This window comes from Phycodurus eques, chromosome 9, assembly GCF_024500275.1.
Source record: "Phycodurus eques isolate BA_2022a chromosome 9, UOR_Pequ_1.1, whole genome shotgun sequence".
In the NCBI taxonomy this organism is placed as follows: domain Eukaryota; kingdom Metazoa; phylum Chordata; class Actinopteri; order Syngnathiformes; family Syngnathidae; genus Phycodurus; species Phycodurus eques.
In genome coordinates this window covers 9,014,769-9,041,260 of record NC_084533.1, presented here as the reverse complement: position 1 = coordinate 9,041,260, position 26,492 = coordinate 9,014,769, and the positions used below count along the sequence as shown (strand labels likewise).

The following is a 26,492-nucleotide window of genomic DNA, read 5'->3' as shown; positions in this document are numbered from 1 at the left end:
TTATTGTTTTGTGAATGACTAGCATTAATACGTTGTGCATCTTGGGTTAAAGATGTGTGTTCGACATTTTTTTTTTTTCAAAAGATGATCGTTATTTGTGTGCGCGTATGGTCTGAGGTTCTAAATTTGTTTACAGAGTACGCACAAAAACAAGTACGAACATGATGAACCACAGATTTGTGCATCAAACGTGCGTGTGCATGATTTAAACAAAAAATGTGTGTGAGCACGGTTAGTGAATGAGGCCTGATGAGAGCCAATATTCTCAAAAAGAACAAAGGTTTGTCTTACTTTTGCTAAAAAAATAAAAACGACTTTTGGAAGAATATACTATGGACTGTCGAGACGAAAAGTGGAGCTTTTTGGAAGGTCTCGTGACACATGGTGCACATCTAACACAGCATTCATTATACAGTACATGATACCAACAGTAACACGGTGGTCGTAGTGTGATGGTCTGGGGTTGCTTGCTACTTCAGGAGTTGGACGACTGGCTGGGATTGATGGAACCAAGAATTCAGCTTTTTACCAGAAAATCATTAAGCAGAATGTTCGGCCATCAGTTTGTGACTTCAAGCTGAAGCGCACTTGATTTCTGCAGCAGGACAGCGATCCAAAACTCAATCCGATTGAAATGCTTCGTCATGACCTGATAAAGGCTGTTCATGCTCAAAAACCCTCCATTGTTGCTGAATTCAAACAATTCTGCACGGAAGAGTAGGACCAAATATCACCACGGAGATGTGAAAGACTCATTGGCAGTTATGGAAAACGCTGGATATCACTTGTTGCTGCTGAGGGTGGCCCAATCAGTTATTAAATGTAGGGGGCAATTATTTTTTCCACACAGGGACAGGTAGCTTTGAGTATTTTTTTTTCACCTTAATAAAGACAAATTGACATTTTTTAAAAATAGGAATTTGAGAGAAGGGTCAATCTTTTTTTTTTTTTTTAAATGGTACTATATGTAATTAACAATTAATCGTATTGCCTCTATTGCACTGAGCAGCTAGGTGCGCTCCAATGTCACAGTGCACTTTTCAAAAATGTCTTTGCTATTACTGGTATCCTTTTGTGGTGGCTTCACACACACAAAAAAATTAATCTACAGAAAATGCAAAACATAGCATTTAGATGCTCACTGATTACATCGCACACAGGATGTTGGACTTAAAACAAAAAAAGGAGCGCTAAGGCTATGTTTACATTGCGTTCCCGGTAGTCACGGCAATCATGTTTCAGGCTACTGTGGAAAAAATGGGTCATGAGAAAATGACGCCGGACGGGATTAACGAGCGTAACAGGCCGCGATTGGCAGTGGATGCCTGACCAGATTCTTGAACTGTCAAAAGCTTTGCCATGGCAGTCAAGATGTGGATGAGAAACTTAGTTGGCTGGAGTAAAAAAAAAGGGGTAAACGCAACTAAACATGAAAGTACATAATAAGGCATAAGTAAACTTTGAGGCGGTCCTTAGTCGGACGGGAAGCATATGTATTCCCGGCAACTCACAGTCCTTTCAAGTTTTGTCACGTTCTGCTGCGGTTGGTGCACGTTTTGTCCCATTTCGCCACAGTTTTCACACCAGGCGCGAGTGTATTGTCATTCGACACTGCTCGGGCCAAAAACACGCTCCAGAGCTGTCTGGTGTGCACGTTTCATCCGTAGAAAGCTTTGACAAAATTTCTCACTGCAGAAACAGGACAATTTTGTTTAAATGAAGCAAAGCGCAAAAGTACAGCTTACAAAAGCTTACCACTCAGGGGGCACGCCAAACGAGGTTTACAATTAAGGGTGCTTTGTCACACTTGCTAATGTTTTGCTTAACTACCCCCAAAAAAAAAATATATATATATCATACCTTGTGTAATGGAGGTGTTTGACTGTCACTTTCTCGCTTTCAAATGTGATAAAGAAAACAATGAAAAGAATGCAAATGGAAGACAAATCTGGTGCAAAACTCCTTTAAGTCTATCCTGCAATTAGCTATTGCGGGGCAACACAATAAATGGAGAAGCATTTTATCCTCATGTGGAAAGTTGTCACTGTGTAAAGCAGGAGTACGGAACCTACAATTCATGGGCATTTTACTGCCTGTGAGAGCATCTGATCCAGCCCTCATTCTATTAACAAATAACTGGATGACCTCAGAGGAATTGTTATTTAAAAAAACAATAATAATAAAAAAAAAATAACCCACAATTTCTCATATTGTATATTAGGAAAGATTGGTTTTGATTGTGGCATTCATATTTTTCTCATGAATTTAGTATGGCCCTTTAAGGATTTGGAAAAGGGTTCCTCATCTCTATTGTAAAGTAACAGGATAAGGTCATTGTCTTGGAATATGTTGCTGTATAGCTACACTTGATGGCTGTCCTTCAGTCCAACTGGCCATTGTGACAACCTTTCAAATAGAGCTCGTCCTGCGACAGGTGTCCGTCAAAGCTGTCCAGGTAGAGGACGCTAGCACCTCCTCCGCCCCCCAGGAAAGTGCCCACGGCGCGGCCTTGCCGAGCATGGCCTACGGCGTCGCTGAAAACTTTATTGATCTGCTCCTCCGAAGGCATCCACCAGTCTGGGTTAGAGGCGCAGTGCATCCGGATAAACTCTGACGAGGACAGTTGGAGAAGAGACCCTTTATTTGGTTCTGTTGTACTTCTGTTTCGTATGTTGCCCCAGAAATCATGTACTGGTATCTGGGACCAGCTATACTTTAGAATTACTGGGTTTCTTGCTTTAACAGAGGTTTTGAAACATTAGAAGTAAGTTGAAATTGTGAACATGAAACATTAGCACCGTAACACCTTTTCTGTTTCCTACACCATCCCTATTGAATGAGCCACTGGCCAATAATATTCTGTACACTATTGTTCCAAAACCTCAGGGTTCTTGGCTTGATTTAAGAAAATCATGTTTTAACAGATACTCCTAGATGTGGCATTTTTATGGTTGGGTGGACGAAAGGGTGAGAGCTTTGAAAAATCCATTATAAGGTTTCATGAAAACACAATGAAAATGAACAAGTAATACATTGTACATTTTCATCATATCGAATGTGATGTGTCAGTAAGTGTGTCAGTACCAAAAATGTCTCCCTTAATTTGGTGTCCATCAATAGAACTTTCAGATACAAGTGTTTGCTCAAAAGGGCAATTTATACCTCGTGCACACATTCACGTCACTGGTAACTGGCCTGGACTGGTCGCCAGTCAATCGCTGGGCACATGCCTGTACATATGGACGATTTGAAGTCTTCAATCAACCGAACGTGTATGTTTTCGGAATTGGGGAGACAGCCAGAGTACCTGGAGAAAACCTACACAGTGGTGTTCCAACACAGATTCAAACTCAGATCTCCTGACTGTGAGGCAGACGTGCCAACCACTACTCACGGTGCTGCCCAAAATGCTATTTAGATGCTAGAAGGGTACATGTAAAAATACACTTTATGCTCCGACCTTAATTGTGCCAGATACAGCGTCAAAGCCCAATCCCTACCCTACAGTTTGTGTGTAAAGGCTTTTGATGTCTACAGTTGGACCGAATAATCAATTACTTTTTCCCATTAAGCCCTACGGGAAACTTTTTTTTTTTTTTGAACAGATCAGATGCTGATCATTGTTACATAACTGATTGTGTTCCACGGGTACCTCTGAGGCAGCTGACTTTGACGGGGTTGAGCGGTCGTCTCTCCAAGCCCGGCTCTCTCAAGTGGACCGAGCGCTTCCGTTTGCCCAGGCCGCACGAGAACTTGAGCTCGTCGGTGGTGAAGATAAAGCGGATCAGGTAGCGCAGCAGCCGCCGGCCGTCTTTCTTGGAGGAGTTGACCGCCTCTTCCCACTGCTTATTGGTGATGAAGAGCGGGTAGTTCTCCAGCAGCTGCTTGCTTCCCTGTAGAGACGATGAAATGTTTGATGTGATTTTCTAGAAACAGCTCTTCCGAAATGTGCAGCAGCATCTGGTGGACGGTTGAGGAATATTTTCCAACAGGTGCCAATTTGGTCATACAGTATGCAACAGTGCCGCAATTACCAACATAGGAGGTTATGTTTTTCTGTGATTTGTTATTAAGGATTAGCAAAAACTATCAAATTGATAATAGCTGATGGATCAGGCCAAAAAATAACTAACACATTTTGTGGATAACCAAGCCTTGATGGTTGAAGCTGACATTAAGAGCCCTATTTTCATGAACGGTGTAAACTGTGTGCCAGGGGCGGGTTAGACCGGTGTTGGTAATTTCATAGACCAGCGCAGCCCGGCGGATCCGAGAGTGGGCGGGCTGCACCAGTGCGAGTGTGTTTACAGCCGACTTCAGCAGACCAGTCAGACAATTTTTTGGCATTCAGTAGTTTGTCAGTTCATATTAAGAAGTTTCATTCCTTACATTTGTCTTTGGCAATGATGCTTTAAATGCATTTGTATTTGAATTAGATTAAGGATTTTGAGAAAAATCGACACAAATAACATGAGAACATTTTATGTGAAATAAGTGTAAATAGTAAGAGAGAAACATAAAAGTCTACATACATTTGTAATTACACTTTGTAAATTTGTAAGTCATTAACTTTTGATGATGATTTGCTGACTTTCTGTCTGACATCCGATACAAGATGAAGTCTCGCCCAAGTGAGATACTAAGACACCGGACTATTTTCTCGTATGAATAAACTATACAGATTAGGATCAACAAGAACCACCAACCTCAAAGATTGTTTGTTGTTCTTCCTGCAAAGAATGAATATGCAATTTTATTTCAAACGACCTCAAAACATACAGACTCCCAGACTTTGATTTTAACCTCACCTCAGTGAGCGGCTCCTCTGGTATCGGTGACACCAGCTGGTTGTGAAACTCAACAACATTCTTGAAGTAGTCAAGAACATTTTGACAGGGAACTGCGCAGAAGTGAGTTAATGAGAACACAACCACTCAGTGACAATACAAAACATAGTTTTTTTTGTTGGCACCTGTAACTTCATGTTTAGGATTCATGAACCAAATGTACTTTGTTATTGTAGGTGGGTATTCTTCCAAAAATGTTCCCACAATCAACATCCCACATATTTCTTTAGATGCTCATATCCATCAAACCTTCTCATCAAGTTAGTATTCGCTGTGGGCTTAGTATATATGATCTTTTTATAGTTTGTATTTGAAAGAGTCACTGACGGTGAGAAATTGTTCAGCTTTGGCTGGGGTCTAAACTCTTGTCATGTTCTTTTTCAATGTTTTTTTTTTTCAAATAGGAAGGGTTCAAATACCTACTGTACATGCTGTGGTGTCATGGTTGGACGGCAACAATATTTACAAGCGTCTTATTACATGTATAAAGTAATACAACGGTGCACGTGTCCCTAAATGTGCAAATTCAGTGACATATTCCGACATTTTCCTGTCTTCCACAAAGCTTCTCACCACAACTGTTTGCAGTTGAGAACTGGTAAAAACTGGCTTTCATGAACACACCTGGGACGGTGTCCAACTTGTTGCGGAGTTCCTCGTTCTCCTGCTGCAGTGACAGCACTTCCTGCTCCAGTTCCAGGCAACGCGGGCAGCAGCTCTCCTCGTCCTCCTCTTCCGGCAGCGTGGATGAAGGGTGTCCGTACGAGTCGGACGGCGTCGGGGAGGCCCAGCCCACTTGGGTGCGTCTCGGGGGTGACACCTCGGAACCAGGCTCGCCCGAGTGGCACTGCTCCTCATCCAAGCCCAAAACAAGACGAGGCTGTTTCTGCTGCCCTGAGAGGAGATAGCTGTGCAGGGAGTCTGTGAAGATGCGCAGAACAGCAGAGGTCTGTTGTTGGTTCAAATGGCTTTGTTGCGCCTCCTCTTCTGGCTCAGTGGACGAGGAGGAGGAACTCTCCTCAGGTTTGGAGCCGGGAATGGTGCCGGAACCTTCCTCTATTTTGACGCTGGAGGGGACGGACGGCGAGGGTTCCAGCAGCCGCCCATTGTTGAGTAGGCTGAGCACTCGGCTGCACTCCTTGGCGAAGGCATCCAAGATGAGTCGGTTCTCTGAACAAATAAGGAACAACAGTTTGCAGTATTTGTTCAAATGGTTGCAAGGTTTTGATGTGAGAAACTAAGAGAAAAAAAACGGGAAAACATGATGCCCGTGAAGGCACAAAAAAACACAAGATACTCTTCTCCAATGGATGTCACAGCCAAAACTACACAATGGTGTTACACTACGCTCGACTACTAAATGACCAAAACAAAAACAAAAGGTGGAAAGTACAAATGAATGAGAAAATTAGTGGAGCTGTTGTAACAGGCTGCCAACTCCCTGGTGCCATTTTTGATCTACACAAGTTGACACCTAGTATGGCGTCACAACTAGGCTGCGTGAGGTTTTGTGTCCTACTTGTGTCTGTCCCTGCATTTGCTGAGCAGGCCGTTCTTAACGGCATCCTTGACGTGACCCCACTCACCTATGCAGCAACTACAACCTGCCTCCATTTGTTGAGTAGACTCAGCTCCAACATTGTTTTCGAATTCAACTCGCTCTTGTACGAAGCCTGTTTCCTGCCAGTTGTGGGACCTGTTTTTAACGGGTTCTTCAACTAAATAGAGTATGAAAAAAAGGCCTGCTTTATGATGGAATCAAAAATCATTGAGACTTTTTTTTTTTTTTTTTTTTAAGTGAGGGCAAGGGGTTACAGAAATTCCCAATAGATATAGACCTTGAACATTAAGAGACACCAATGTGTCATCACCCTGCAAGAAAAATAAACAATGGACCTCAAATTGACTCGCCCCTCAGGAAAAAAAAAAAAAAAAAACTGGTAAAAACAGGACCATGACTTCATCACCATGCATCACAGTAAACGTCATTACACGAGGCATTTGTGAAGCTGACATTTACCCTGGAGTTTAAGGGTGGAGTTTAAGGCGCCCCCCCCCCCCCCAATAAAGCTCTTAAGATACTGGTAAGCTCACAGATACTGGTACTCTCTGTAGTTGAGTATCTTAGCCACTACATAAAGATAAAGTGTAACTACGTTTGGTTCTTCTCTTGTTTAACATTATGCTCACAAATCACACTTGGTCACAACACGGGCTTGTTAATATTCAAAATTCACGTCAATTTTCAGAATCTATTCAGTCTTTGCAAAGATAACATTGCAAATGTTTTGACCGACACTGTCAGAGGTATTCATTTACCAAAGTTGATTACCGTGCTTCTGGAACTGATTGTGGAACTGAATAATAATAACATTCCAGCCTTTTAGTCCAGGCACGTCCGCTTCATGCACACACACACACACACACACAATCGCTCAGATGTGTCTATCAGCCTGGCACAGATGTGTCATGGTTATTAATATGCGTGGTGGCTGTGTGTACCAGTGGAGATGTGGCTGATATCATCCATCCGCTACTCCCTCCCCCTCCCGCCGCCTTACCGCTTCCCTCGCCACATCAGTGGCACAGCGAACTGAGTAGCCTCGTAAAATGTCATTAAACGCAACACGCTCAGCCATGGAGGATTTAAGAGGCCCGTTTGTTTTAATCACAACACTTGGAGAAGGCCATTTTTTATATGCGTGCATTCAGCATTGGGCGCTTCTTTTCATCAAGTTTATTTCCTGTCGTCAAGGGAACATTAAGCGGATCATCAGTGAGGATGAGGTGTATGTTCTACTTGTTGACAAATTCAGGATATTTGCTTTTGTTTTACGTCAAAGTAATTCAGAATTCAAATGTTTGCTAAAAATCTGCCGATACAGTGGTACAAAACTGCAGCGTTCCGAATGCGTGTCTGTTTTGATTTTTCTTTGGTTATAAAACATGGACCGCCATTGTGTGCGGCACAGGATAAACTCAGCACAAGTTTTTTTCTTTTTCTTTAGTGGCCTTTTTGTGACACAAGTACGATTAAAATAAGAAGATTAATATAAGGGAATTACAGCAGACCCGCATTCAAAAAGCAGTAATGTTGTTACGGTACTTGTCAAAATTGAGAAAGTGTTTTATTGACGTGACTCAAGTGGTCCCTCCAACGTTAAACAAAATCCACTCGTAAGTTCATTTTCATGCTATTTATTAGCCATTAGCCTTTAGCAACATGCCTTTTATAAAACAAAACAAACAAAAACACCCTCCCCTAAGAAACAACGAAAAAGCAAAACGCGGGGAATTAACCCTTAAAATGCTCATTGAGCTTTTCTCATGAGATTTTTCTGACGTCTCCCGCAATGATGGACTTGGTTGACTTTTGAGCCATACAAAAATTCCCATAAAGTGAAAATAAATACGAGAGATGGACAGATATGATTTTTTTTCAGGGCTGATAACTATTATTAGTAGTCAAAGAAGACAATAACTGATATTTGGAACCAATATTTACAGTATTTGCACTAAAGGGGAAAACATTGGTGCCAAAATTTTGAATAGTAAAACTCCAACACGTAACTTTTACGTGTTACACGTTTAAATGTCTTTAAGCATATGTTGATTGAACAGCTTTTCAGATTTGCTAAATGTTAAAGTCTTTTGTTTATCTTAGCCATCTTTGTTTTGAAATTCGAAAAAAAAAAAAAAAAACTGGTTAGCACGTCTGCCTCACAGTTCTGGGGACCCGGGTTCAAATCTGGCCTGGACTGTGTGGCGTTTGCATGTTCACCCCATGCCTGCATGGGTTTTCTCCGGGTACTCCAGTTTCCGTCCGCATTCCAAAAATATGCACGGTCGGTTAAATGAAGACTTTGAATTGTCCGAATGGTTGTTATTTATTTTATTTTTTTATATATGTGCCCTGCGATTGGCTGGCGACCAATTCAGCGTTTGGTCGTTTCGTTTTTTCCCCCTTTGCTCTTCTGCCTTCTTTCCGTGACACGCACGCACTCAGGGCCAACAACGAGGCGCTCTAAAACGGCCACAGTAGCGGACTATAAAAAAGTAAGATGCATTTTTTGGGGTGCAGGCATAGCTAGCTTGCTAACTTCACGTTGCGCCAGATAACCGCTGATGTGAATGAAGCTGCTCAAGTTCTTATATAGTAGAGGAGGGGAAACTCACCCAGCACAGTTTATCAGGACAACACTAATGGTAAAAAAACAGAACTTTGAGGCTGACGCTCTAACCAGTCGGCCACCGTGCCGCCCAGTTTTTCCATGTTTTCAGCAACTATCGTCAAACATTTTGAACGTATTAAGAAACAAATATCTCCGAATTAACTTGACAGTGTCTTTAAAAGGGGGAATGTGTGAGGTGCATCATGCCAGACTGATGATTTTTCTTTTCTTCATTTCTTAAGGGGGAAATGTGAACAAATCGGCACACTTGCGATCTTTGGGCTATTGCACAGCACGTTGTGTGCAGGTTGGTTATGACACAGAATGCTCCAACAAGGCTGCAAAGCAACAATAAAGCGGCAGCACCCCGTCAACTGTGATAAAGAGATTCAACTGTGATTAGAGGATGAGATTTTCTCATGTTTTATTTCACAGCAGCAAGGATTAGGTTCATTTCTTTCATCTCAGGGTTGGTGTGCCTCCGACACACCCTCCCATCCTTCCAGGGCACAGACACCTCATTTAAACTCACCGCTATGAGCGGCAGCCCGAGCAGGAACAATGTCTTGCAGCGACAGGACCTAAGGGGGCTAATGTGCACAAAAGTCAATCCAGTGTCATTTTGCGCAGCGGAGATCCAATCACGGCTGCTCTCATTACAACCGAACATCAATGACGCCTAACAAGAAGAAATGGAAACCAAACGTGACGCTCGATGGGCGCAAATGAGAGACGTTGCTCTTTGCATTCACTGCAAGTCATGATGAGTGAGTACTGTACACCTGTGTTTATGTCAGGACGTGACACAAGTGAGTCTTATACGATTGCAATGAAATATAAAAGGTGACATGAACATGCCAAACTGCCTGAACTTCAAGTTATAAACGCACCTGAAGTGATCTCGAACGCACAGTCTGGAGATTCCTGTTTCGGTCGTCCAGCGGGGAGTGTGGACTCCGCTATGCCGACGATGGCGCGCCGCTGCCGGGTACCGAGAGCAACGCCGCCCGCCGCCTCCGCGGTGGTGGATGTCGGGACCCCGCAGCTGGGCCTGCCCTCGCCGGGGAACCTCTGGTGGTGGTGGCGGGGCTTCAGCTGGTTCTGCGTCTGGAAAGGGAAATGCTGCCCGGGCTGGAACGTGAACTGTCGAGCGTCGGTGAAAAGCGAAGGCTCGATGGAGGCGCACTTCCAGTGGAGGCGATTCATCTTGACCGCGGAGGGGCCTTCGTCGGCGGGCCGCATGTGCCCGTCCATCCCTGCCTTCCAGCCAGGTAAGGAGCGCGCTTGCGATGGCTCTCTCCGTCACTGTCTGCCGTCCTCGGTTATCGGAGGAGGAGGCAGGGAGGGTGGGCGTTTATGGGGCTAATATTTACTGACATGCAGCCTCTCCAATCCCCGGGCGGGAGGTCGATGTCGAGACTGGTCCGGAAGGTGGTGGCTGGGGTGGGAGACGGGCGGGACTCGCCCCGTTTGCAGTCCACAACTCCGCGAAACTAACCTTTACATTAATGTCCGTTATTGGCTGCATTTCTTGTGATGGATTGTGCACGCGATGAAGTCAATCTCAAAAGAACTGGAACGGCTGCATCCCTCTTTTGGCTGGATGGACGTGAAGGGGAAGCCACGAGCAAGTTCACAAAGCACCACAAAGGGGCGCCGTAGCCACAGGAACGCCGTGCTGGGCCACATCAAAGGGCCATGATGACTGAAAAGCACACGCAATACAATTTGTTACATATATATTTAGATATATGTATCGCAGATTCAATTTTAAACCACCTTAAATCAATAGCTGAACCAGTATACCAAGAAATACGACTACGCTCATCAACAGCCCATGGAGCCATCCATTTTCTGTATCCTCGCGAGGGTCAAAAGGAAGGCTGGGGCCTACCCCAGCGATCTCCGGGCCGAGAGGCGGGGTACACCCTGAACTGAACTTTTCAAACCACGCACACACACACAAATAGATACACCTGAGCATTTAATCCCAGAGTTGTGGGTGTGGTCTGTCAGCACCATAAACATTGTATCCATAACTTGACCGTATCCATCTTTAACTCGCTACCAACACTTCCCAGTTAACATGGATAGTCGACTTCTAAAGCCGCTCAATGCTAGCTTAAAACTAGCTAACATCAGCGCTCGCGCCTTTACACGTTCTTTGTCTGACGTGTCGCTCGTCACGTGCGCGCCCCAAAGCGTTGCAGTCATAACATAATTCAATAGAATGTAAAGAATGAAACAGTTTGTGCATTATTTCATGCATTCATCGCGCAGTTCAGTGGGGGGTAGTATAATACATGCATATGCTTATACAGTACACAAAGAACATGGCCAAAATTGCCCAGTTAGCTGCAGTAATCTTCGTTTTTTTTCCCACAGAAGAATATATGCTTGCGAGTATTATGATATATTTTAGTTTCCATAGCCCCTCTATGGCGTTTTGCATTGTGTTTCCTCACACAACGTTATGTGGATTTCGGTGAAGTGCACAACGTGCAATTCTCTTTGGAGGCAGAGTGGTCAACTCCCACATGAAGGTTGCGGGTTCCATCCCGAGCCTTTATGACCATGTCGAAGTGTCCTTGAGCAAGCACCTGCACCTGATGCTGCATCATCACGAGGTCTTTACGGCCGACCCGCTGCTTGCCGATGGCTCGGCTCTCGAAAATCTCTTAATGTTGCGCATCGTCGTTCTTAAAATAGTGATCGATTTGATCATCAACACACCTTTACACGCCACTGTTTTGAACAAACTTAAAATGAAGGGAAAGCTGTAAAAACAATGATGAACAAGCTGCCATATACATCTCCAACACAATAATAAGATACAAATAAGATACAGATTTCCCTTTTTTTTAATTATTATCTTTTTTTTTTTTTTTACGCAGCCCTAAAACTGGAAATCGCTCTCCAGCAAAATGGACTAAATTGGAGTTACTCCACTTTAGCTCTGAGTGGCTGAGCTGTCGCGCGCGTCTGAGGGCGTCGCTCGGAAATGACGTCACGGGCAGCCACCAAAACTTGGAGCCGGGGCCCCAGGGCGGCGGAGTCCGACTGGAGTCGAGCTCACAAGGCGGCGGAGCTCCGCGAGAGAAAGAGGGATGAGGCGTCGTCGGAACCTTCCCGAACAGACGCCTGTTCGCCATTTAGTCGGCTAAACGGAGGACTTGCCGTGCTTTGGGTGGACTCAAGGTGACTTGATGACAAGTTTGCAGGAGTTCGGCCCGTCACCGTCACCGTCACCGTCATCAGCCTCGTCGCCGCCGCCGCCGGCCGGGATGGTGCGCCTGCTCGGCTGCCTCCTGCTCGGATACCTCACTTGGAATCTTCGGATCTCGGACGCGCAGGGGGAGTACTGCCACGGCTGGCTGGACGCCAGCGGCAACTACCACGACGGCTTCCAGTGCCCGGAGGACTTCGACACCGCCGACGCCGCCGTGTGCTGCGGCTCGTGCGCGCTCCGCTACTGCTGCGCCGCCGCGGACGCGCGCCTGGAGCAGGACGGCTGCACCAACGACCGGCCGGCCGCCGCCGCCGACGACGACGACGACACCGAGTATGCGGCACGTACGTACCAAAGAGGCACCAGAGCACCGCAACGCACCGCAACGCGTGCCATAGGTGACAACAAGTGTGGGAAACCACGGTCCGCGGGCGAGATCAGGCCCACCGCGCAGTTGTGGAAAAACAACACATTCAAGTCCAGGGGACGGAGTTTCTTCATTTTCTTAAAAAAAAAAAAAAAGTCATTTCAAATCTCTCACTTCTAAGAGAAATAGAAGTCGTGTACTCTGTTCATGCGATGTTAGTCGTAAAATGCTTTGCGTCCCGTTTCCGTCCTATTTGACTCAATTGAGGATGGAACGCAAGAGTTAAAGTTTGCATTCAAATGTTACCTAAATGGGAGAAATGTGTTTCTAAAGACACGGCTTTGATGTAATTGATCATTTGACAACAATTCGACAAATGCTAGTCCAAAGTTTCAGTTTTGCAGGATGTTGCCGTTCTACAAATTGAACAAAATAGAAGACTTAAAAACATAAACAGGAAATGAAGCATGTCAGGACTAACAGTACACATAAATTCAGAAATAATACCCCAAAACAGTAATTTGACTATTATTTGTCTAGTTATTTTCAAATGAACCTTTTTTTTTTTTTTTTTTTTTTTAGGTTTTGGGTTCAAGTTGCTTTGTTAGCCAAAATTGAATAAAATAAAGCATTTTTGGACTAATATTTAAGACGAGCAATCTGGGGCCTGTGGGCCATAACACAAGTTTTCGTTTCAATTTCAGTCCTCAATTGGATCAAATGGGACATAAACAGGGCATAAGAGCACTTTTAGTTCTTTTCAACAAAAGTTTGCCCATTGTTTTTGAATCCTAAATGTGAGAGTGTGCACAATACCTCAATTTCTCCTTTAGGTGACATTTGTATTTGTTTTTCAGCCTAAATGTTCATACGATCACCCAAAAAAAAAAAAAAAAGTCCTTTTGGACAGAAATGTTGCCTATTCGTTAATTTACTTTGAACTGGAGTTTTCTAACACGTTTTCCTCTTGATTTCCATCCTAAACGGAATCATATTGAACATGACCCGCATTTAAAGCCTTTTTTGACAAACATTTAAGGAAACATTAGCATCAAATATACTGTACATGTAACTTTATGTTAAGTTTTCCACCTCAGTCTCTCCTCATGAATTTATTCCAAGTTGAATAAAAAATAGGCGATGCATAATATAAAACAGGACATAAAACATTTTTGGACTAATATGAACTCACTAGAAACTGCCTAAATTATTCAGTTTTGAGACACTTTATACTGTACTTACCTTGGTTTTTATCTTTCCAATGGACGTTTTCCTCTATTTTTTTAGATTGAATAAAGTCAGTGATTAATAATAAACAGGACATACATCATTTTTGGGACTAACATTTAAGGCAGGGGTAAGCAACCTACGACCCACAATATATTAAAAAAAACCAAAGTAATAAAAAACATTTTTGTTTGATTACAATAAACGAAACGAGCAATTATTCGCACATTAGAGTTTTCAATTAACCTAGCATGCATGATTTTGGAATGTGGTGGGAAACCGGAGTACCTGGAGAAAACCCACGCAGCTGGATTTGTACCCAGAACCTCAGAAGCGTGAGGCGGATGCGTTAACCAGTCCGCTCGGTCACATCTGAATGTATAGTTGGCTGAGAATATTTTGACTTCTTATGTTTCCCCATCACGGTTGCCTAGTGGTAGCGGTAAATGTAATTGATTAGCTGATAAACGACCTGCAAAAAAAAAAAAAAAAAAAAGACATTTTGCGCTAATATTTGTTGTCTTGTCATCATCGAATATACACGTGACTTAGTTGTAGGCTTCCAACACAGTGTTTCCTCTTGTTTTGCATGCAATTTAATAGAATAAGCGATAGATAACAAACAGGTTTTGCCCGACACAGACTATGGAGTACGTACCTTTCCAGACAGCACAACATGTGCGGGGTGACGACATACAGGACAAAGGTCGTTTGAGGGATGAGCGGGCCACCATGCAGGTCTAAAAACAAATAGAATCTCCTAAACTGAACAAAAGTAACACTTTGTATTAGTTTTTGCTTTCTGACACAACCTGGCCACTTGATTTCCATCCTAAATTACCCTTAAATAAACAGAGAGAGAGTATTATTACCTTAATTTATCTTTTAGATGATATTTGTATGAGTTGCGCCTAACTTTAATAACCAACCCAGAAAAACAGTCCTTTTGGATTTAGGTTTCTAATGCAACTTTTCCTCTTGATTTCCATCAAAAAATCGAATAAAGTAAGTGGTGAGCAACACAATAAACAGGACGTTAACCCTTTCAGGGCTGACTTTACATAAACAGAAAAGGAGTACATTACCTCAATTCACATTTTTGGTGACACTTTTATTTAGATTGACTATTTAAGAATGCTTAGAGCTTTTCTGATTCCGACACAACATTGACGATTGGTTTTCATCTGCAGTTTTATAAAGAACCTACAACGGCAGCAACATCTTGTCTAATTGTTGTCAAATGGTCCTCTTTAAGAGAACAACATCAAGATGTGCCTTTTCAAAAAGGCATTTCCCTCTTTTGGTGACATTTTAATGAACACTTAACATAGTTTCTAACACAAGTTAGCAATTTTCAGGCAATTAGGTGGTACAATAGTACATTAGGTAATACATAGGGTTTGCATTCAGTACTCATATGTCCTTTTTAGTCCTGTCCTGTGTAAATTGCTAAAAACAGGCGATGGGCAACACAAAATAACATTGACAGTCATTTGCATGTTGTCGTATTCATGCCATGTTTCAAGGGAACCAGGACGTACAGAAACATTCAGCTTATTCAATGAAGCCCTCTTTTAGGTTTTGTCGCAAATGTAACACAGTTCAAAAAACAACAATATGCGTTTCAGTATTTACATTTTTTGACCAAAGGGGACCTCCAAAATGAAAATCCTCTTTGGTAGCATTTAGGGTTTAACACTTAATGCTTGTTTTCAAGGGCGAGTTGCGACGACAAACTAATAACTAATAGAACATTAAACTTTGCACTGCCTTTCAGTGAGATGATGTAAGAGAGCGCATAAGGCACAGCTCAGTCATAGTGAAGTCACTCTTCTGGCCCCCTTCAGACATTTACATGGAGTCACTGTGGCTTGTCAAAAGTTACCAACGGTCCTCTTGAGAGCTTTTATCCGTTTCAAATTTTCCAAACGGATCACACGGCCGTGGGCGGGCGTGCGGAATGGCCCGAACGTGAGGTCACGCAATTTCCTTTTTTTTCCCCCCCTCCTTTGAAATTCTCCAACAAAATAAACAAACACTCTTGTGATTTCCTCCCGCCGAGTGCGCACACTCGGTGAAGTGTGACCTGAAGCGTTTGTGCTGTTCACGAATATCTACCTGTGGAGAACTAGAGACGCGACATTAATGCTCTCATATAGAAGTGAATTGATTGGTAACAATCGTGTCCTGTAGCTTTTCTTTCAAAAGTCCAAGAGATACATGAACTAGTTTCTCCCTGGACCCTCTTAGCCCAACTCTATGTGACATCGTACACTGTATGTCATTTATTAGAAGATTGACTGATTGTGTATTCTGTGAATTGGTTAAGCACAATGCACTTGTCTATCACTCTCAACCGGTTTATTTTCTAAATAAGGCCAGCATGACATCAGCTGTGTGAGGTTGAGCTACATGCACGCTAGGGCAAAACTCTTCCTGTTAGCATGAACGCAGCACTTGCATCGAAACACGAGGTCAGAATATTCAGAGATTCATTCTTCCAGCCCATTAACAGTAAAAAAAAAGTGAGAAAAAAAAAAAAATATATATATATATATATAACAATTGATTGAGCTTTAATTTTCCCCGTAGTTGAAAATGTAGTCAAATACCCATCTCAAGTATGGTAATATCAATAATAAAGAAAATATAATGTAGCTAAAAAGGCCATCCGAATATCTTTCTGTACAGACAAAGTCCCATTTTTTTTTTTTAATGTTTCGACAACAATAATCACCACAAATGTTCTTCGGTAGCAACACTGCGTGTCGAGACACCTGAATTTGGAATTTTAAGAGTACTTTCAACTGACCGAAGACGTAATCAACAGTGTTTTAAAATCTCACTTTTTGTCACTCATTTATGTATTTAATCATTTAATTGCCTGGAGGAGTTATGCCGTAGGATCTGCGTGGATGGAGCTAAAGTTCCCATCGCCAGCGTCATGTTGTTGCTCCTTTTAGACAGCAAACTATTTGAATCAGCGAAGAAGATTCAACACGTTGACACAATCGCCCTGTTGGCTGTTAACTTATCTATGGTTAACAGGCTAACTGTTAGCCAGTATGCGCGCCGAGTGACTGGACATTAGTTGCGGGCCATAGAAGCTCGTGTATGAATGCGTTTATTTCGCGTAACGTTTGTTCAATAAAGTGATTGAAAGATTTGTATATCCTTGACCACTTGTGAGGGCACAACAATCTGTTTGAACTAGCGGCTGAAGGCTAGGAAGAAGAATAAATAAGCTAACAATATTTATGTCACATTGTGTCGGCAAACATGAGGCACGCTGTTGCGGTATGTTCGGTAGTTCTGTTTTGCAGTGGACACATTGCACCGTATCGTCTTTTATAGAGCCTTTCCTCCCGGCTCGTCGCCATCATGCCTACTTAATTCTAGACGGAGTGGCGCACGCGTCCACAGTCACATTAGTCCATGTGGAAAAACGATCCCTGCGAAGCGACAAGACCAAAGCCCTGTTTAATGGGAAAGTAGTGCTTTGCTAGCATCTTGTGGCAATAAAGGTCATTAAATACAGCTAAACCTTTTTTAGAAGCAGTGTCAAATTCTCACAGATTTTCGCGATTCGCAACAGGGCTCTGCCCCTACCCATCGGGAGTAGTGGGGGAACATTGGAGTGCATTTAAGGTTCATTCCGTAGACTTCAGCCCAGAGCCCATTGTCCCCAAGTTTTTTTGTGATTAGTGAATGTTTGAGACTTGATTACGATCTGAGGAGTTCCGATCACGCATATCCAAACTAGGCCACAAAACGCTGCCTGACTCAGATGTCCTCGTCTTTGTTCGCAGAGCCCGTCTACGTGCCCTTCCTCATGGTGAGCAGCATGTTCGTGGCCTTCGTGGTGGTGGGCTCCCTCGTGGCCGTCTATTGCTGCACCTGCCTGCGGCCCAAGCAGCCCGCCCAGCAGCCCATCCGCTTCTCGCTGCGCAGCTGCCAGGGAGAGACCATCCCCATGATCCTCACGGCCGCGCCGCCCAGCCTCCGTGCCCCGTCGAGGCAGTCCAGCACGGCCACCACCGGCTCCAGCTCAGCGGGGGGCGGCGGCAGCTCCACGCGGAGGTTCTCCATCGGGGGGCAACAGCAGCACGGTTGCCTGGTGTCCGCCGCAGTCTCTACCCCGGCGTCCACGCCGACTCAAACCCATCAGACGTTGCCCCCGTCTCTGCCGCCACCCTACACGTCCCCTCCGGCGTCGGGGGTTCTCCAGCATGCCCACGCTCAGCTGTCCCTCCAGCAGCCCTCGCAGGGCACTGCGTTCCTCCTGCCCCAGCAGTACTTCTTTCCCCTGCAGCCCGACGCATTCGCCTCGGCGAAGGGTTTCGCCGACTTCAGCCAGAGTTGACAAGTGCTGCTGCCAGACTGGATCTGGTTGGAGATACTTCAACCTACCTGAATGAGCCACCTACGCACTTTTTTTGTATTGTATATTGTACTGTTTTGTATGGGCTGTTATTTTAACAATAAACAAATAATCTTGGCAATCCAGGAAGATGATGGGCTGCTTGAGAAAAGGTGAACCAGGATATTCTGGTTTTTTTTTGACAATTTGAAGGACTTTTCATGACGGTCTCCTCACAGATCTTTGAATACAGTGGTTCTCAAACTGTGGTCCCTGGGCTCTGCAAAACTGGCAATAAATTAGGCTGCATCATTTAAAAAACAAAAAGTGCATACAGTACCTACATATGCATGCCAATAAAACACAATATCGATTACTTCTCCCTACCTTAGCTTTGGACGAATTGAAAGCTCTGACATGATTGTGACCTACCACATACTGTAAATCTGACATCCCTGCATGAATTTTTTTTTTTTTTTAGAACAAAAGGCATATTGCAGACATCAATTGGTATATGTGTATGTATATATTTGAAAAAGGCACTCTTTCTAAAATAGTGTTCCCCACATAATTGTGATTCACTATATGTGAATTCCCTTATCCATCGATTTTTTTTTTTTGCAGGGGGGTTGGGGGCTACTAAATCCGCCATTATTTGGTGAAAAACTCATATTTACCATCTTTTTGCTCAGACCAAAGCAATGTCTAATAAAGATGTACTGCTTTGGCAGCCTCTTGTGACATTTTGGTGTCAAAGAAGTAAGTTGAAGTGAGAAGAGGAGTTTCATCGAGCCAGGCCATAGCCCTGTCTGATAGAAAAGTAGTGCTTTGCCGCCATCTTGTGGCATCTAGAGGCAGTTATAAACCATCAATTACTTGCGTATTTTCACTATTTGTAGCAGGGCTCTGTCTCTCTTGCCTACAAATAGAAGGGGAACTATTTAGTTAGTGCTTTTTTGGGGGGGGGGGGGGTAAAGGTTCCAGAATAAAAGGTGTTGTATGTGAATAAAGTTGGATTTAAAAAATAAAAAAAATCACTTATTAAAATAGGACTTCTTGCTCGTTAAACTTTTACGACCTTATCTCAGACTAGGACTAATCTCGTATGATTAAGACTTTTTTATCTCCACAAAATATATCGTTGTTCTGGAAAAGATTACTTCTGAAAAATATGCCTTTATTCCCATAACTTTAGAACTTATAAAAAGGAATTTGTTATTGTAACTGACAACATTTTGATTCCGACGACATTCAGTAGTACACATGCTAGTTACGTTTGATTGCCGTTCCGAATATGAGGGCATCCCTGGAAAAATGTCTCCCCTGCAAGGGGTCCCTGGACCCAAAAAGTTTGAGAACCCCTGTTTTAATGAACCCCGAATGGATCTGTCATTCACACAGCGAGGCTTCCTCGCTGTGTGACTTCACAGCAGGAATGCGGCGCTCAGATTCATCATTGTCAGTGCTCAGCGAGCGTGGCAAGGCCCGCGGCATTAAAAGTGCCATGTCTCCTTGAGTGGACGAGGCTTAGGTTGCATCAACAGGTAGCGACTGGATCCGAACAGAACAAAAAAAAAAAAAAAAAAAAAAAAAAAGACTCTTGTGTGGCCTATGAAACTGAGGTGGCAATCAGCGCCGTCTTCCTTTGGAACGTTGCAAACGCCATCGTCAGCATTTGTCACATTCCGCTCGTCAGGTCTTGTTTACACATGTCACTTTGGACTATTGTATTGTGTTCTGCTTTTACCGTTTCTCACAACCTTTTTTTAAACCCGCTGACTTGTCTTTTGGTGGAAGGAGATCACCAGCGGGCACAAGTATTGGGACACCATCATATCTACAGGAAATGATAATCTGGTGTTATTCCTTGATATAACAGCTTCCACAATTCTGGAAAGGAATTTTTGTCCAATCTCCATTCTAGTCTATGCCCAAGTTGCTTGATGCGCTTGTTCTGGCACACCAAACTCATCCAAGCATACCTTTGTTGATCTTGATTTGAGTATTTGGGAATAGAAAATGTTCTAATCCCAAATGGTTCCCACAAAGTAATCATAATTTTTTTCATGGTGTCTTGTTACAATAAAGAATGAAGATCGAGGAATCCAACCTTTGATTCAGAGGTGTCGCAATATTCTCGTGCAGGGTTTCAATGCCCAATTTACAACACGGACATACATATACATCACATAAAATACCACTCTAAACATGAAACAAAAAACTCCTTGACAAGAAACGGTGTACCTGATTGGTATTCAAGGGAATCAATAACCTGCGACCCAGTAAAGAAATGACCCAGGACCAATTTTGGGGCTGAATCCGTAGGGTTCTTTAGTGTGACATGGGAAATAAGCTCTTAAAAGTGTAATGTTTGGGTAAAATGCACAAACTGTCCAATTATCCATAATGTTGACAAACATCCATCCATTTGCTATAGCGCCTTCTGCTCATTAGGGGTGCAGGTGAGCTGTAGTCTATCCCAGTTGACTTTGGACGGGAGGCTGAACTGGTCGATAGTCAATCACAAGGCACATACAAGGTGTGTCGGATGGTGTGTTCCAGGACTGGTGTCACAAAAGATCAATGTAAAACCCAAAGATTTCAAGTTTTCCCCTTCAATAAGGGCCAAACAACCAACCAGCACGTCTACAAAGCGATCCTGCAGCGGGTTAGGGGTGCCCGGAGCATTTGACAGTTCCTGGCCGGGAAGAACATTGCCATGCTGGAGCAACCTCCTCACTCAGCTGAGCTGGCTCTGCCTATTTTCTTTAAAAAAAATTTTTTTTTTTTTTTACCTCTTTCCCAAGCTCAAAGGGGTCTTGAAGGAAAGTGATTTTGAAGACGTGGGCAACATCAAGATGGCGGTGACGACGGAACTTTGGAGGAATCCGGTAGGATTTGAAGTATATCTTTTCTGACACACATCGGGACAACAATTTGGGCAATTTAGTCTTCAATCAACCCAACGTTTTTTTGGGTGGAAATCCATTGGAAGCACATGGGCGAACCAGACCTGAGATTTGAACTCAGAACCTCTCGACTGTGAGGCAGACATGCTAACCAAACACCGTGCTGGCCACAACCATCAAATTAATTTAATGATTTACACATTATCAAGACGTTACATATCAAACTGTACAGCATTATTGTTTGAAATTAGGGGATACTGTACATCGGTTTCAGTAATTCATCAAGCAATCACTTCAAAAAGTAGTCCTTAATACATCTGTAACTTACAACCTATGGCCTGTGACAGCAAATGATCTGGTCCACTGTATGGAATTCTAATGACTGTTAGAAAAAGCCCAAATCATTTATAATAAAAAACATTTGTTTGATTGTTGCATAATTTTTTCAGTGATTTGGTACAGCCCTCGGTGGACATTCTAAACAACAATGGCCCCATATAGGAATATGGTTTTCCATCCTTCATTTCCAAGAACAGTGGTTCACCTGAATGCATCTTAATCATCATAGACAGGCAACATAGGGCAAAAGTGTCTTCAGAGTGAAAAATGATTAAACAAAGCAAAAATCTCACCTCATGTAATAAAACATAGTTGAACAGCTAAATGTTTATCAGTGTAACGGAAATATTTGGGGCCGTCCCCAACCGTTGGAAACTCTGTAAACACCGGCCGCCTTTTCCTGTTTAGTCCTGAATATCCTGTCTGTCACCATCGCAGTGCACTTACGTAGTACCCAAAAATAAATAAAATTAAAAAACTCAAAGAGTTGGGAGTCATTCCTCCATGAATGTAAAGTTTATTTCAGTCGTCCTCCGCGGACCATAAAAGACAACAACACTTATACATTTGCAGTCCCGACATGCACAACAATAATGAAACCCAAAATACAAAGAAAAGTTAAATATTTGTTTTTTTCCATTTTGTAAAGTGGTACAATTTTGTGTTATCCACTCATGCAGCGCACAACTTAGATGAGAAAACAAATGAGGGGTGGGGGAATGACAACAACGTCCACATTCAAAGTAGATTTGACAACTTCAAAGCAATTCAAGCTTTTCTGGTGAAGCGAGTCAGAAATATCAAACAAATGGGACGGGAACAGTAACGTCCAGAACGGGGGGAAAAAAAAGTTACATCGAGAGTGCACTGTGCGATATTTCCCGTCGAAGCCAACGGAGTGTCAGAAACTCGGAGACGTTGAAAAGTCGACAATACACACACGCACAAACAATCCCACACTCGCGGGCCATGCATCGGCACACAGGAGGACAAAGGAGCGAAAGCTGCACTCATGCACGTGAATGACATGTGGGCTAGCATCAACGCGCGCGCACACACACACACACACACATTTAGATAAACCCAAACATTTGTATTTAAGCAACACATCAGGAGAAAGGAACTTGCAATCTTATGAAGAAGACTACGAAGACGTCTTAGGGCCACGCTGAAAAGAAAAATTATAAATAAAGTCCAAATTTGATGCGACTCAAGTCGAAAAGTTACCAGATTGAAGTCATGACAATGATAAAAAGGTCAACATTTTACAAAGGCCAGAATATTACCAAGAAAAATAAAAAAATTTTTTTTTTACTGTTGTAATATTACCAGTCACAATTTTATGGGAATAAAGTCATATTTATGAGCAGGTTTTCCATCCATCCATCCATTTTCTGAGCCGCTTCTCCTCACAAGGGTCGCGCGGGCGTGCTGGAGCCCATCCCAGCTATCGTCGGGCAGGAGGCGGGGTACACCCTGAACTGGTTGCCAGCCAATCGCAGGGCACATACAAACAAACAAACCATTCGCACTCAACACGCACACCTACGGGCAATTTAGAGACTTCAATTAACCCACCATGCATGTTTTTGGGATGTGGGAGGAAACCGGAGTGCCCGGAGAAAACCCACGCAGGCACGGGGAGAACATGCAAATCCCTGATCCTCAGAACTGTGAGGCAGATGTGCTAACCAGTCGGCCACCTTTAAGGTTACAACTTTTCTTTTTTATTTTTTCAATCTATCTATCATACCTATGAGGGGGAAGCCGATTGAATGAGGATAAAGTCATTGAGCAAGGAAAAAAAAAAGGTTAAATTTAGGGGAAAAAAGGTGATAATTTGCAAGAATTATTATTATTACAAGGAAAATTATACAAGAAAATAGTACAGAAGTTTTGACGTTAAAAATACTTTCCAAATGCATTCTTGTAACATTAGGACAATTTTAATATGACGAATGAATGAATTAATATTACGACTTTATTCCTGAGATATCACAATTACATTCTCAAAACATTATTCTCACAATAGAACAGGCTTTTTCTTGCAATTTTCTGACTTTATTATCTTGTAACATGACAACTTTATTAATAACTTTTTACCTGTACTTTACAACTATTTTCCTAATAATGCAAATTTCTTCCCCCCTGTAAAATAACTTTATTCTGTAACGTTATGACTTTTGTTCTTCAAAAACGACTTTAGTCTTGAAACATTGCTACTTTTTTTTAATCAAGTAAAAAAAAAAAAAAAACAACAACAAAAAAAACTTGTATTTTTCATACTAATATTTACTGTAATAATGACTTTCTTATTGCACAAGCATACATTTGTGATAGACTAGGGTGCGCACGTTCTCGGCTGCCGTAGGAATGGAACTCCTGTATTTTTACATGAGGACTTTTTGTCTAAACAAATCTGACTTCATTCTTGGAATTGTACTTTTCTTTCCAGTGAGGCTTTAATATTCCTGCGTAGAAGACAGACATGCAACGCACAATAAAGTTAACACAGTCAGTGACACACACACACATCATACATCACATGCATATGGAAGCATCAGCCCAACGCACACACACACACCACAGTCAAAAGTCGGATCTCCCATAGGGAGAAGAAAGCCATCGCACAGACATGAAGTATTAAATCCAATTATAAATAAATTAAGCAGTAACAATATTCAGGTTACAGAACAAGACGTTTAAGAAAGCTCAGTGTCCTCATTCGCTCCATCCCCGGCGGTGGACTAAAGTTGCAGACGATCAGTTTTACAAAGCCAGTCAATGCAAAATGTGTGTACAGCTCCAAATATAAAAATACAAATCCACAAAAGAATAATTATAGAGACAAAGTTGTTTTAATACTGGCGTGGAGTTTCCTGGGAAATATTTCTCTCTCTTTGAAGCTAATGGCACTTATGTTGGAAGGGTTCAAATCTCTGTTATCAGGGAAACACCACTGTCAGGAATATGTATCACTATATCAATATCTATACTCTCTCTCTCTGTCTCTCTCTCTCTCTATACACACACACACAAGCCCAATTCCAATGAATTTGGGATGTTGCGTTAAACAAAAACAGAATACAATGATTTGCAAATCATGTTCAACCTATGTTTAATTGAATGCACGACAAACGCACTAGTTCACAAAGAGGTGAACCTCGCCCCATCTCTGCTTGTGAATGACTGAGCAATTCAGGGAAGCTCCTTTGATACCCAATCATGGCACCCACCTGTTCCCAATTAGCCTGTTCACCTGTGGGATGTTCCAAACAGGTGTTTGATGAGCATTCCTCAACTTTCACAGTCTTTTTTTGCCACCTGTCCCAGCTTTTTTGGAACATGATGCTATCAAATTCCAAGTCAATGATTATTTGCTAAAAACAATTCAGTTTATCAGTTTCAACACTAAATATCTTGTCTTTGTGGTGAATTCAATTAAATATAGGTTGAACATGATTTGCACATTTTTGTACTCTGTTTTTATTTATGTTTAACCCAATGTCGCAACTTCATTGGAATTGTGTATCTCTCTCTCTCTCTTTATATATATATATATATATATATATACACACATATATACACACACACACACACACACACTTTTTTTTTGGTCTTTTTTTTCGCGTGTGCCTCGACCGAAAGCTAGCTGTGACGCGAGCTCGTTCCTCCGGGATGGAAACGTAGGCACCTTTGTGATTGTGATGTATGGAATGCTGTCATCCATCACGGGGGCTTGGAGTCAAAAAGGTGGAAATCAGACTTGGCCACAAACTAAAAGCAGGCACAGTGTCTACATTATGTGAAGAACTAAAAAGGATTTGTTTTGTAAAGGCATGAGAAAATGTAAGGCTTTTACACACGACGTTTCATTTAGTGCAAAAAAAAAAAACAAAAACAAAAAAAAAAGGAAATTAAAGGAGAGTGGTGCTCACGACACTGTCCGACTTCATGAGTACTTGGAAGATTGTATTTACGAATGCTCTTTGGCGATCTGACGCCACTTAAAATCTTGGCTCCAAGGATTGTTTAACTTCACAATTAACAGTTTTAATTGGCCGCAATGATTTTAGTCGTTTTGGTATAGCGCTAATAAAAAAAAAAAATCTTCCTGTTAATGAAGACAGAGGAGACACTTTGCTCAGGTTTGCAAAAAAAAAAAAAAAGCACCGTGCTCGATAATAGAACACAATTAATTTGTTCCCTTTCACAAAACAATACATGATTCCATTCTATTCTGTCTGCAGTCATGTTACGAGTCCCACAAATTCCAAAAAGAAGAAAACGGGAAGAGCTCTTGCAGCTCTGGAATGGCCAACGCTCACCACTCTCTGCTCTGCTGCTTGGTGGTGTCGTATGCTCGGATCACCTCCGACTGGGATACCACCCCGTTCTCGTCTTGGGAAAAGGCATAGCCATCTGCCAAAACGGAATCAAACGGATTAAACATTGAAGGAAGGAACAAAAAAAGGCAACAACACAAGCAAGTATGAAGGTTTTTCTAAATCCATCCATTTGCTATGTCCTTTACGGGTTGCGGGTGTAACTAGAGAAAACAGATTATTATTATTTTTTTTTTATGTATTTGACACACAGTCAAAGTAACTCCAGAAACAAGAAGTCTTGGGATAATTTTCATGGGAAGACCACACTCTGGCTGCTCAATATGACGCTAACATGAAGCCATTCGCCAACCTCGCATTATCCATGACAAAAAAAGGCGTACAGCAACACAATAGGTTATTCAATACAGCCACCGACAATATTAATGTTCCCGTACAAACATTTGTAGAGTAATGGTCATCAGTTTATGAGGATTTTGACTTAGCTTTAGCATTGGCACGTCAAATCTGAGGATAAACGATGAGTTTATTCCTTAACAATGTTTTAAAGGCATTACAAATACTAACAGTTGGCTAAGCTTTACCGAAGCTAAACGGTTCCTAAAGTCTCACCTTCACATGTCAAAAGAGCCGCTCAGTACCTGCGGGGCAGCTCAAAGGAGCGCGCTGTGGCGAGTGCATTGTGGGGGCAGGAGG

At 42.6% G+C, this 26,492-nt stretch overlaps 3 protein-coding genes across 8 annotated transcripts in view; 1 reads left to right on the top strand and 2 right to left on the bottom strand.

Annotated features, from left to right (window-relative positions):
- Positions 1-1,398: 1,398 nt before the first annotated feature.
- On the bottom strand, positions 1,399-13,873 carry LOC133407843 (BEN domain-containing protein 4). 2 transcript variants are annotated; one of them, XM_061686117.1, is made up of 7 exons: positions 13,858-13,873; positions 9,910-10,724; positions 5,472-6,017; positions 4,809-4,900; positions 4,707-4,730; positions 3,653-3,893; positions 1,399-2,610 (listed from the first exon to the last, which is right to left on the bottom strand). In XM_061686117.1, the coding sequence occupies exons 2-7, from the start codon at positions 10,271-10,273 to the stop codon at positions 2,381-2,383; spliced, it is 1,497 nt and encodes a 498-aa protein (XP_061542101.1). In that variant the 5' UTR covers positions 10,274-10,724; positions 13,858-13,873; the 3' UTR covers positions 1,399-2,380. The 2 variants fall into 2 exon arrangements, with proteins under 2 accessions (XP_061542101.1, XP_061542100.1); XM_061686116.1 differs by having other exon boundaries at positions 4,707-4,900.
- shisa3 (shisa family member 3) lies at positions 12,067-19,098 on the top strand. Its single transcript, XM_061686118.1, has 2 exons — positions 12,067-12,592; positions 17,652-19,098. Exons 1-2 carry the CDS (start codon positions 12,226-12,228, stop codon positions 18,203-18,205), a joined length of 921 nt encoding a protein of 306 aa, XP_061542102.1. The 5' UTR covers positions 12,067-12,225; the 3' UTR covers positions 18,206-19,098.
- A 2,849-nt stretch (positions 19,099-21,947) lies between these two features.
- atp8a1 (ATPase phospholipid transporting 8A1) overlaps positions 21,948-26,492 on the bottom strand; it is a 165,533-nt gene continuing 160,988 nt past the window's right edge. For 2 of the 5 annotated variants that reach the window (XM_061686715.1, XM_061686716.1), the window contains one exon: positions 21,948-25,872. In XM_061686715.1, coding sequence (XP_061542699.1) covers positions 25,775-25,872 — 98 coding nt within the window. In that variant the 3' untranslated portion in view covers positions 21,948-25,774. Of the gene's footprint in view, positions 26,463-26,492 lie in introns of all 5 variants that reach the window. The other 3 variants (XM_061686714.1, XM_061686718.1, XM_061686717.1) reach the window with 3 other exon arrangements.

What these genes read in the sequence shown, in the direction of transcription:
- shisa3 (XM_061686118.1), top strand. Translation starts at nt 12,226, where the DNA reads ATGACAAGTTTGCAGGAGTTCGGCCCGTCACCGTCACCGTCACCGTCA. An exon ending in CGACACCGAGTATGCGGCAC is followed by an intron (nt 12,593 to 17,651) that starts GTACGTACCAAA and finishes CTTTGTTCGCAG; the next exon opens with AGCCCGTCTACGTGCCCTTC.
- LOC133407843 (XM_061686116.1), bottom strand. Translation starts at nt 10,273, where the DNA reads ATGGACGGGCACATGCGGCCCGCCGACGAAGGCCCCTCCGCGGTCAAG. An exon ending in AACAACAAACAATCTTTGAG is followed by an intron (nt 3,894 to 4,706) that starts GTTGGTGGTTCT and finishes TCGTCTCTACAG; the next exon opens with GGAAGCAAGCAGCTGCTGGA. An exon ending in CAAAGTCAGCTGCCTCAGAG is followed by an intron (nt 2,611 to 3,652) that starts GTACCCGTGGAA and finishes TGTCCTCGTCAG; the next exon opens with AGTTTATCCGGATGCACTGC.